Source organism: Dermochelys coriacea, chromosome 2 (assembly GCF_009764565.3).
Source record: "Dermochelys coriacea isolate rDerCor1 chromosome 2, rDerCor1.pri.v4, whole genome shotgun sequence".
Lineage (NCBI taxonomy): Eukaryota > Metazoa > Chordata > Testudines > Dermochelyidae > Dermochelys > Dermochelys coriacea.
The window spans coordinates 139,116,094-139,128,903 of record NC_050069.1 but is presented as its reverse complement, the minus strand read 5'-3'; the positions used below and the strand labels follow the sequence as shown (position 1 = coordinate 139,128,903).

Genomic DNA, 12,810 nt, shown 5'->3' with positions numbered 1-12,810 from the left:
TGCTGCTATACCAATGCTCAACCCCTCTGTAAGTGCACTCCCTTAGTTCTAGCCTCCAGGTACAAGTGTGCATATGGTGAGGGAAAAACCACGCACAGAACCCATCTATCACCCTTTTTGGGGTACATAATACTGTTCATAGCTCAAGTGCCACCCCAACCAGGGTGCAGCTGAATGATGACTGATTCCTGTATTGGAATGCTTTGGATGGACTCTTCCCCGGTTGTGAATTCACACAGAGGGAGCCATAATTTGGCTCTTTAATTAATTGCTATTTTACACAATTGTGAGCACTCACACTACACATGTATTATCTTGTTCATCAGTTTAGTTGTCCTCACTCCAACTTTATTCACTGAACTATCAGGTTAAATAAAAACATGACGGGACAGCTATCATTTAAATCACTTTAGAATAATTGGGGGAGAGGGGAGTTAAGTGAAATCTTTAAAAAACAAATGATACCAAAACTACTCATTTAACTTATAGGCGCTTTGGCATTTGATTTAATGGGCACAAGTTTCCAATCTCAATGGGGAAAATTAAGATCCGAATGCTTATTTCTGCTATGCTGGAGTAAAACCTTTTAAAGCAAGATCTAAATCAAGGACATGAAACTGCTCTGGCTTCGGTGATGAATATATATTAGTGACAATGTATAGGATTAGTTTAAATTATCCTCTTTAATATAGGTTATTGCTTGTATGTCCTTCTATTACCTGTGCAAAGTGTGACATTTATTATTTTGAACTGTCAGCTGTGCCTATGCAGGGAGCCCTCTTATTCCCATGAGCATGTTACCTCTTTTGTGGGTCACAGAATGAGGCTCTTCCTTCCCTCTGCAGAGCCATTAGTCCCCATGCTGCACAGGTGGGCAGGGAATGTGCAGGAAGGGAAAAGGCATGCTGGCTGAGTCTTGGTTCCACCCATATATTGACTAGTGTGATTACTTCACATGCCCACACTCCACTATATCCTCTGCAACAGAGTGTCTCCCTCTGGTAGGGCAACTACATCCACCCCTTGTAGCCAAGCCCCCAATCAGTTCTGAGCATACCAAGTAGCTTCCCCCCCCCCAATAACTTTGAAACAATTTCATGAATTGACTCTAAATATAAGTAAATGATTCCTTTCAAACAGTAGTAACATTTTGACACAGACAATTCATGCTTCAGATTGAGCATGAAGGGTAAAAGTAGATCTTATCACAGAAACCTGGCTACAAGCTTAAGATACTGTCCTCAACTGAATCTTTCTATGGGTCTCAGAGGTATAATCATGGGGAGAATTTAAAAAGTGAATTTTAAGGCAATAGTCTCAATTGTTTCAATATGCATTAATGATAAAGGTCAGAGTGAGAAAGTATAACATTTGTTCTACAAAATACTTGAGCTGATCACTATACCAGTATATAGTGCCATAACTCCCACACAGATGTATTCAGGTTCTGAGTTTATCTCCAGCTCCAAGTCTCTGAAATGGAGGACCTGGGACTCAAATTCAGAGAGTAAAGGGTTTCCTGTTATGAACTTATTGATGATTTCCTCCTTCTTCCTTTGCCAGATGTGGTCATAACATTTGAAACGCTCCAGAGCTGTAAGAACCTCCTGGAATAAATTACAAGGTCAAAGGAAGTTTCTCAGTGAGCCGTTGTGAACAAGTAATTTCTCAGATATTTCAGATGTTGGTTCAAGTTCAGTTGAAGTAAATGGTGGGGTAAGCTGCATTTCAGCACCAAACAAGAGGATGTCGAAATATTTAAATTAAGCAAATCCTGCTAGAATGCGATATCTATTCAGATACAAAAAACAACAATGAATCATACTGAATATGGCTGAACAAGTCACCGTGTACCTGTTAGATCATTTAGTACTAAAACCTCCCCTCAGTGACTGGTATGCAACCTCAACTACAAATCAGTGGAAATAATACGGTCCCTTTAGGTTAAAAGGTGAAATGTCTCAGTCGGTCTGGTGGCAAGAATTCAAATAGAAGAGGCCTTTTCTCTTCTCCTTGGATTATCTTTTCTTTAACATCTCCTTCTCCTCTCAAACCCCCACTGAGGATGAGTGTGCCAATATCTCCCCCATAATTGTCAAACTGGCCTTAATACTTAACTGTTATATACGGTGTATTCACAGTACTGTCTGAACATAAGCTCAATTCAGCCGGGCCTCTGCGGGCCAGGGAGAGTTTTTTATAAATGGAGAAACTGAAGCACAGTAGTAAATTGAACTGACCAAGGTTCACACATGGAATCAGTGTCTGAGCCGGGAACAGAATTCTGTCCCATTCCCATTGCTGTGCTTATTCCACCCTCTCTTCCCATAGCCAAGAGGAGCTCGGAGACAAAAGTGTGCCTCATTAGTTTGCAGTCTATTTTTTTTTATATTGGCTGTGGCACTTTCCAGTAACCCACTTCCATTCGGCAACTTCTGAATAATGAGAAATAAACATTACTTTGGGGTTTATATATTTACTCACCTATGAGGAAATAACCACTATCCTGGATTTCTACCAGTGTCATGTGCTGGATATTGCTATTAGATCCAGACGGCAGTAGTGTCCACTTATAAGTTAGGCAGAACAGTGTTTAGGCCTTTTGCCCATTGATGATGTGCTGTGACATGCACATTCTCATCTGTGCCCTTCATTCCATTCATGAATGTATACATTTCTGGCCAAACCTTTAATGCAGCTACCAGCCCTAATGATGAGTCGGGTTCTGAGCAGATACAAGGTGGAGCAAGGTAAATCGCCCTTCCCAGGCTGCAAAGCACCTTCAAAAGCCAGTGGCTCTGAGTAGGCCCAGCAGACACTCATGGCCCCTACAAAAATATGGCCCACCCCTTCCACACCATGAACACCATAGCATGCAAGAAATGTACACCCATAGGGTTATCTCCCCACAGACAGACCACTGCACCTCAGCCAGCAGAACATCTATGCCCCCCTCCACAGCTGCAGAGGCAGCAGATGGATTTTCATCTAAGGGCTTAATACACGAGTCTTACTGAGGCACATCTCCCACTAGCTTTGGCAGAACTTTTACTTGAGAACTCAGGATCTTGCCTTAGAATCATAGAATATCTGGGTTGGAAGGAACCTCAGGAGGTCATCTAATCCAATCCCCTGCTCAAAGCAGGACCAATCCCCAACTAAATCATCCCAGACAGGGCTTTGTCAAGCCTGACCTTAAAAACCTCGAAGGAAGGAGATTCCACCACCTCCCTAGGTAACCCATTCCAGTGCTTCACCGCCCTCCTAGTGAAAAAGTGTTTCCTAATATCCAATCTAAACCTCCCCCACTGCAACTGGAGACCATTACTCCTCGTTCTGTCATCCACTACCACTGAAAACAATCTAGATCCATCCTCTTCGGAACCCCCTTTCAGGTAGTTGAAAGCAGCTATCAAATCCCGCCTCATTTTTCTCTTCTGCAGACTAAATAATCCCAGTTTCCTCAGCCTCTCCTCATAAATCATGTTCTCTAGCCGCCTAATCATTTTTGTTGCCCTTTGCTGGACTCTTTCCAATTTTTCCACATCCTTCTTGTAGTGTGGGGCCCAAAATTGGACACAGTACTCCAGATGAGGCCTCACCAAAGCCAAATAGAGGGGAATGATCACGTCCCTCGATCTGCTGGCAATGTTCCTGCTTATACAGCCCAAAATCCCGTTAGCCTTCTTGACAACAAGGGCACACTGTTGACTCATATCCAGCTTCTTGTCCACTGTAACCCCTAGGTCCTTGTCTGCAGAACGGCTGCCTAGCTGCTCAGTCCCTAGTCTGTAGCAGTGCATGGGATTCTTCCAGCCTACGTGCAGGACTTTGCACTTGTCCTTGTTGAACCTCATCAGATTTCTTTTGGCCCAATCCTCCAATTTGTCTAGGTCCCTCTGAATCCTATCCCTACCTTCCAGTGTATCTACCACTCCTCCCAGTTTAGTGTCATCTGCAAACTCACTGAGGGTGCAATCCATGCCATCCTCCAGATTGTTAAAGAAGATATTGAACAAAACTGGCCCCAGGACTGACCCTTGGGACACTCTGCTTGATACCGGCTGCCAACTAGACATGGAGCCATTGATCACTACCCATTGATCCCGATGATCTAGCAAGCTTTCTATCCACCTTATAGTCCATTCATCTAGCCTATACTTCTTTAACTTGCTGGCAAAAATACTGTGGGAGACCATATCAAAAGCTTTTATAAAGTCAAGGAATAACAAGTCCACTGCTTTCCTCTCATCCACAGAGCAAGTTACCTCATCGTAGAAGGCAATTAGGTTAGTCAGGCATGACTTGCCCTTGGTGAATCCATACTGACTGTTCCTGATCACTTTCCTCTCCTCTAAGTGCTTCAAAATTGATTCCTTGAGGACCTGCTGCATGATTTTTCTAGGGACTGAGGTGATGCTGACTGGCCTGTAGTTCCCCGGATTCTCCTCCTTCCCTTTTTAAAAGATGGGCATTACATTAGCCTTTTTCCAGTCATCTGGGACCTCCCCCGATCGCCAGGAGTTTTCAAAGATAATGGCCAATGGCTCTGCAATCACATCCGCCAACTCCTTTAGCACCCTCGGATGCAGCACATCCGGCCCCATGGACTTGTGCTCGTCCAGCTTTTCTAAGTAGTCCTGAACCACTTCTTTCTCCACAGAGGGCTGGTCACCTCCTCCCATGCTGTGCTTCCCAGTGCAGTAGTTTGGGACCTGACCTTGTTCGTGAAGACAGAGGCAAAAAAAGCATTGAGTACAGTAGTTTTTTCCACATCCTCTGTCACTAGGTTGCCTTCCTCATTCAGTAAGGGGCCCACACTTTCCTTGACCTTCTTCTTGTTGCTAACATATCTGAAGAAACCCTTCTTGTTACTCTTAACATCCCTTGCTAGCTGCAACTCCAAGTGTGATTTGGCCTTCCTGATTTCGCTCCTGCATGCCTGAGCAATGTTTTTATACTCCTCCCGGGTCATTTGACCAATCTTCCATTCTTGTAAGCTTCTTTTTTGTGTTTAAGATCAGCAAGGATTTCACTGTTAAGCCAAGCTGCTTGCCCACCATATTTACTATTTACTACCATCGGGATGGTTTGTTCCTGCAACCTCAATACTTCTCACCAATACATTTCTCAAACCTCAGCCTTCTCACCAATACATTTCTATAGCAAGTCTCTTGGTCATTAGTGAAAAATTACCACCCTAATTCTGTCATAGATCATTAAGATGTACTAGCTACACTCTTTCAGATGTGTCCATTGGGGTAGTTCACACCCTATGGACTTGTTATAAATTTTCAGTTTTATGTTAAACAATAAGCTTGCACTCCCATAAACTTTTCAGAGCTGTGTGCTTTTTTAATGTTCAAAATTACCCTTTCTAGACATGATGCAACTTTGCAACACAAATGTTCTCTCTCCACCATCACAGTTTATCTTGCTCTCATTAAGCAATTTTTATAAGCATGTCACCATCCTATACGCATTAGCCCAGTGTTGTATGTTCCCTATATTGCATGGCATAAGGACATTGCCATAGATTGTAAGATTCAACCGTAACCCTGCTCGCTTACCTTTTTGGTAGAACTGAGGACAGTACTAAGTACAGAGACCAATTTAATAATTTCCTTGTTCTCAGAAACACTCTTGTAGTAGTTTCTGTTTTGCACTGGAGCAGGCAAATTTGCAGTTGCTACTTCTGAGGTAGTATCTAAAAGGATAGAGCCATTAAAAGTATTTGTAAAGACCAATTTAAGAAAATGTTATAATTCTCAGTCCGACAAAACTCCCAAGTTGAAGACACGTGGTCTCTCAATAGGTATTCCCTCTAAGTCTTAATATTTTAATCCATTAAAAGAGTATAGTTAATTCTAAGAGTGGCTGATACAAAGCCATTCTTCACCAAAGACACCTACTGAAGAGACAATCCTCGTCACCAAATAGCAACCTTCACTTCAAGCTCCCCAGCACAGAGTAGGGCAGTGCGCTCTGTTTCGGTCTCACCCAAGCAATTCCTGTTTTTCTTTCTTTCAGGGAGTTTATACCATGTACATCACTTAGAGTGACTAAGCCAAAAAATGTGGCATTTGGAAGCAGCATCAACCAGCTCTGGAGAAAGATAAAGTCATATCATCTCAAGCAGAGGGAGGTGGACCACCATTCAGGTATATTGACATTAATGAAAAGGGGATCACAAAAAGGTACCCTCTCCATCCTATAGCCTAAGAAATTGAAGTACTAAATTAGCATTATGTGTGCTTAAGTATTACTTCAAAGGTGGTCCAGTGATTGAGGTGCTAGCCTAGGATTTGGGAAACCTGGCTTCAAGTCCCTGCTCCCCCAAAGACTTCCTGTGGCAACTCTGGGCTAGTCCCTTAAACTCTGACCCTCAGTTCACTGTCTGTAAAACAGGAGTACTAGCATTTCCCTATCTTACCAGGGATGTGAGGATGTGATGTGAGGATACATATATTAGCAGGCTTGAGACATTCAGATACTACACTAATAGGGACTATGTAAGTAACCAAGATAAATAGATACATATGATGAATTTGGCTTAAATTCAAATTTACTCCAACACTACTATAAATCACTACCCAGGAAGTAGACACCACCTTAAAATGTGTTTTTAATCATTTAGGTATCTGAATGTAAGTGGCTGCACAAAATAAACTTTGTCTGTAAGAGTCCCTATCGCACCCTCTCCTGAAACCATTAGAGCAGCTTCTCTGTGATCACTACAATCACTTCTGCAATACATTTTCTTATATTGAAGAACTGAAATGTAAGAGCACTCTGCTTTTGATGTAAAATAACATTCTAAAGGGGTAAGTTAAGTGCAGGTCTAAAAACTATATTGTGGCTGTGAAGCCACAGTGCACATTGGAATGGTCATGGAAACATCTGACCATAGTGGAGTCCCCGCAAACATTTTGGCTTCCTCAGCCAGAATTCCTATGAAGGTACTGTGAGGGCTAACCATCACAAAGCCAGGGCTGCAACACTGTTAACAGGGTACAGTTAGCACGCTCCTTAAGCCAGTTCAAGTAACTCAGATGGAAGTAGAAAAAGACTGTCCCCATCCATCTCCATGGGAGGTCATGTATGACTTCTAGACTCTCCTGGTCTTCATATACCAGGATAGCAAGCACAGGGATTGTGCCCAGCCCCTCACTGTATTTGCACCCTCTTCTGCTCTTGCACCACAAATCTGGCCTCAAAGGTGATATACGATTAGTGTATTCTGAGTGATATCATCTTCATATCCAAGTAATTATACATATCCTGGAACACATACAGAAGGAGAGACAACATTTATATCTAAATCTGAGGCAGTGATATTATAAAGTTAATTACCCTGAGCATTTTTGACGCCAGTCTCTCTCATTCCATCATCAGAATCACTGTCTTCACTACTGCGCCGCAAAGCAGCTATTTTTCTTTCTAGCATTTTTTTCTGTGTAGGAAGTAGAATAATCATATTTATTTTCTGTCAGAAATTTTTCAAGAGCAGGATCTTTAAATACATTTTAAAAGGAAGTCTACTGAAGACAAACCTTAGACATTCTCTCTTTACTCCACTGCCCAACTCCCTTCATGACACTGACAATACTCTCCACAGCTTTATTAAGTGTTTGCTGTACCTCATCCAAAGCTGGCATCATAACAATATTTGGGATAGTCAGGTTAATGCTAGTCCGAAAAATAGGCTGAGCACTCTGTTTTTGCTTAGAAACACTGTCATTGTCTAAAGGAAGAACAAAACTGATTGTTATAAATACAGTTTTAAAAACCTGTACCGTATTCTTTATTTTGTCCATAGATATGAAACTAAACCAATTTACAATGATCTGCTTTCACCACCTATAGCTTTTTTTAAATACAGCATATTGGTGGATGTTGAACTTAGTACTGTTTAGGGGGAACACTTATTCCAGCTGCTTATTTCATAACTGAAGCTGCATTAGAAGACTCTGAAGTCAATAGCAATACAAAAATCCTCTAAACTTTATGCCATTACTTTATGCACTCCCCCCACCATAAAGGCTGATTGCTATATGAACATTTGAACAAAACTATCAGCAAGTAATCTGATTTGTGCACTCAAATACAAATGTGTACATTAAATAGGATATGAATTTTTGAATACTCAAATATTGTGGTGCACAAAATTGCAGATGCAACTTAAATGAAAGATGGAAGCCTCTAATTTTAAATACGTCTTTAAAGGTGGTCTGCCAAGAAAATAAATTGGATTTGTGTCCTCTCTCATGATATATGAACAAATCCTAAAAGACCTGTGTCTGTCTGTGGCAGCTTGTCAGCTAAGAAGCAGAGGGAGTTGATATCTGTAGTGCCAAAACCTCTCTATACAAACTTCAAGACCCAACAAGTTACAATGTCCCAGCTTTTCAGTAACAAAGTATGGTCACCCTATGCACGCACAAGGCTACACCTACTTTCATACATCTGGCCCCAAAATACTTATATTTAGTTTTTCCATAATAAACATAACCCACCAGTAGCTGAGGATTCATCTTATGAGGAAAATTCCCTGGGAAATGTACAACGCAGGCAACTGTGGTGTAACAAGCCAGCTCACAAAATTGCTTGTTCACCTATTCCACCCTCCTTTGAAGATCTGGCCCTGGTTTAGCATGGTAGTAGGATACCATGTCTAATTGTTCTTTTCAGAATACTAATTAAAATGTAAAGTAGTAGAACCTATGGCTACCTAAGAAGTTGATCGCAGAAGAGGCATGAATGTGCTTGCGTATGGTCTCCAGAGTGTTCCGAGTGACCTTCAAAAGGGCATCAATATTGCGGTGATTGAAGTGGGTAAGCAGTTCTTGGGCTTCTTCCTCTAACATTTCCATCTCCTTTCTCTTCTTCTTTGTTAAAGGAGGAGACATTCCAGCCATAATCTGACTTGCTGTAGGAGAGGCTGCCAGTTTCTCCTTTCTCCCTTCCTCCTCTGTTGTTAAAAGCAAATCAATAAAATTATGTAATTTAGAACATGATTTAATAAACTATGGAGAGAAACAGGAATGCAATTACATGTCTGGAAATTAACAATTTTTAATACCATCTTCATAAAGAAGTGTAAGAGAGAGGATTCCCATAATGTCTTGTCCACTTTGCAGTTTACAATGACCTGAAGACTAAATTCTATATTAAATACAGACCTAAAAAAACAGGAGTACTTGTAGCACCTTAGAGACTAACAAATTTATTAGAACATAAGCTTTCATGGGCTACCACCCACTTAATCGGATGCATAGAATGAAACATAGTAAGATTATATATATATACACACACACATACAGAGAAGGTGGAAGTTGCCATACAAACTGTAAGAGGCTAATTAATTAAGATGAGCTATTATCAACAGGAGAAAAAAAACTTTTGATTATCACTACAAAAGTTTTTTTCTCCTGCTGATAATAGCTCATCTTAATTAATTAGCCTCTTACAGTTTATATGGGAACTTCCACCTTCTCTGTATGTATAAATCTATCTTCTTACTATATGTTTCATTCTATGCATCCGATGAAGTGGGCTGTAGCCCACGAAAGCTTATGCTCTAATAAATTTGCTAGTCTCTAAAGTGCCACAAGTACTCCTGTTCTTTTTGCGGATGCAGACTAACATGGCTACTACTCTGAAACCTGAAATACAAACCTAGTAGATTTACCCCTGGGAATGTGAAGATATATCTTTCTGCCTATCCAGTCAAGCCTTGTCCTCTCTCTATGAAATGTGGTGGCCAAATAATGCCTATCACTGCTAGTTTCTGTGACATGAACACTTGGCTGCACAAGTTGGATTGATGTCACTAGCCTACCTCACATAAGGAAAGCAGCTGCAAGATTTCTTATCATCTTTCAGTCACTCAAAACTAGATTCAAGCCTGTAATCTGTCGACGTGAAAGTCTCTAAGTACCAAATTAACTATGAGCCCTCTGGGCCCTCAGCATATTTTATCTACATGTACAGACAACTAAGTGTGAAGCAAAGAAAACTGCTTATGAAGTGTTTCCTCTTACCTGTAATTTCATTCACCTCACTCATTTCAACAGTGACTGGAAGCAGAACTGACTTCTCATCTTTTCCTTTGGAATGCACCTCTGTGTCCAGTAACATGTTTATCAGCTCATTGGCTGCTTCTTCCACGAATGAGCTTTTCAAATGCAAAGTCTGTGCACCTTGAACACAGAACTCCTATCAATAAATACATCAAATATTGTGGAGTCTTATTTTTTTTTTCAGTCTAATGGCGCAAACAACTTTTAGTGGTAGATTATCCTACGAATACTCCCACTACCATCAATAAGGCTAGACATGGAATAAGGTACGAAAGTTGATCAAGTGTGCAGTGTCATGAACTGAAGCAATCTCATGATTATTTTGATATTTGTTTTTCTTAAAGAGCCAATTTCTAGAGTCTGGTACTGCATGAGAATCTCAGCTTTTATTAAAAAAACACTTTCTAGGTTTAATGAATTTAGAAGCTCAAAAAAATCAGAAGGAACATAGAAAGCCAAAATTTACTTTTAAAAATATCTTGATTTTTGGGAAGGGGCCTGATTCATGATTTTGAAAAATTATGTTAGCAATAGCAAGTCTGGCACGATCAGGCTTTCTCAATAATAGTGTTTTTCAAGGTAATTTTGTTTAGTTTAATGAGTCACATGACTTTGCTCAGAATTTTCACTACCAAATACTAACTTTTCATAAGGAATGCTACAGAGAAAGGGAAGAAGCTGCATAATCCAGCCTGGCACATTTATATTAGCAAATTTGTTTTGTGTTCTTAAAAAACAAAAAAACAAAAAACCACTCTCCAATTTTGAATCAGTTAGCCAGTCCAGGTGGAGCATTAATCAATTCCATGTTATTCTTTCATCAGGTCACAAGGGAAATACTGGTGAGCTCTGCATTCATGGTTAAGATTGGCAGGCAGGATACCAAAACCCTTTTAGAGCAACAGTGATTAAAGTGAAATAGTTAACAGAAAGTATGCGAAGGGAACAAAATATTAAAACAGAGCAGTTATATGTCTATTCTTATTGTAATTTCATTAGGGCTGGTCGAAAGTGTTCAAAACAGAAAGTTTAATTTTAAATTGAAAAATACGGGGAAGTTCCCACCTTTTCACTTCTATTAATTTCCCATTGGAAAAAAAGTGAGGAAGAGCTCCAAAACTTAAAACTGAGATACTGAAAAAACTTTTTACAAATTTAACTGATAGACAAAAGTTTTGACTTTTAATAGGAATCATGTTATTTTACATGGTGAAACTATTTTAGAAAGTTTCAATTCAGCCTCTGATTTTGCACCTGTGATCAAGAGAATATGCAGCTTTGCAGAAGCACTGAAGCAGCACATGAGATAGACTACTTCAATAATTTCCAATGAGATGTCTTTCCATTCTGAGTGTCTAATCACTAACCCGATGTCTAAAAGATCAAGATATCTTTCAAGAAAGTTAGTCTTCTCTGCTAAAGGTATCTGCAATTGACTGCACCTATAACACGCCTCCCCATTGTCAGTAGACTGTCAAAAATCAAAATCCATCTTTAAGAGGTCAGCTCTAATACTTTTATTTTTGCTACATGTGTTATAACTGTATTAAGTCACTCCCTACTACATAGTAAGGCTGATGGTCTCCTTTCTTGGGTGCACTGGAGGCCCATGGTTTCACTTCATATTCCACCGAGAAGTTTCACAAAAACAGGTATTCTAGTTCAATATAATCAATAACTGGAAAGATTCTGCATTTAGCACATTTTAGTGTTCTAATACATGTAATATACTATGCTTCCATTAAGATCACTTCCTATTGTGACTTAGGCTTGGTCTGCACATTGTTGTACCAGTGCAACTATTAAATTAAGGTGACTTTTTTTTTAAACCCAGTAAATTATGCCAGCACAACTCCTAGTGGGGATGCAGTATAAAGGCAAAACTTATTTTCTTTCCCTTATCGGAATAAACTAGAGCAGTGTAATGCATCTTTATCCTAGTTCAAGTACATCCACAACACAGAGTTGTATCACTCACTATGCTGGTATAGTTAAGTAGTTCAACTTTTCAGTTTAGACAAGTCCTTACTTTGCCACTTGCTCCTGTTTAGAAATTATTTTTTCAGGACTGTTTTCACTACTACAGGTATATTTGCATCAATGTACCTACTAGAATCCCCATATTTAGGGTTATCACAGCAGGACTCCAATTCTTTATCCAACCCTAGACATTTTCTTTTCTGTTTTCCCAATTATTGATAGCTATCTAGATCCAAGTCACAGTTGTACTCAAAATACTTCAAATTTACAGATTATGGATGCCCATTAGCTTTGTATCACTGACCACTGCACGCACTGGGGACTTTAAACTACGCTCCTCCACGAATCGGTTACATCCTAACTACACTGAAGGGAGAGCATTCAGGTATGATTACTAAACTTCTCACAGGGTCTTTCACTGAAATTATATTACACAATTGTCTAGAAATGCACTGCTTGCTGTGTCTTACTGCTTTAAGAATCACGGAAATCTGACCATGCTAATACTTACGTGAGTAGTCACAGGACGTCACTGCGACTACTTATGGATATAAGAACTAGCTCAGTGAGGACGGTTAAACAATTTGGTTAGTTGTTTTAAGAGAAACTGAAAGCCCATGGAACTTCAGTTAAAAATTAATTTGTTCTTTGTTTTCAATTTTAAATTTTACAAGTAATTCTAACACCTCATTCCAGAGTTCACTGTGATTTAACCAGCAATACTTGTTTTCACTTGCCTATTACATGT

The 12,810-nt window shown here is 39.9% G+C and overlaps 1 protein-coding gene across 1 annotated transcript in view; it reads right to left on the bottom strand.

Moving 5' to 3' along the window:
• DNAH5 (dynein axonemal heavy chain 5) overlaps window positions 1–12,810 on the bottom strand; it is a 316,306-nt gene that overhangs the window by 156,967 nt on the left and 146,529 nt on the right. The window contains exons 18-23 of the mRNA XM_038392521.2: window positions 10,044–10,218; window positions 8,732–8,971; window positions 7,554–7,744; window positions 7,354–7,453; window positions 5,571–5,707; window positions 1,406–1,607 (exon numbers count right to left, since the gene is read on the bottom strand). Of these exons, the coding sequence (XP_038248449.2) occupies window positions 1,406–1,607; window positions 5,571–5,707; window positions 7,354–7,453; window positions 7,554–7,744; window positions 8,732–8,971; window positions 10,044–10,218 (1,045 nt within the window). The remainder of the gene's footprint in view (window positions 1–1,405; window positions 1,608–5,570; window positions 5,708–7,353; window positions 7,454–7,553; window positions 7,745–8,731; window positions 8,972–10,043; window positions 10,219–12,810) is intronic.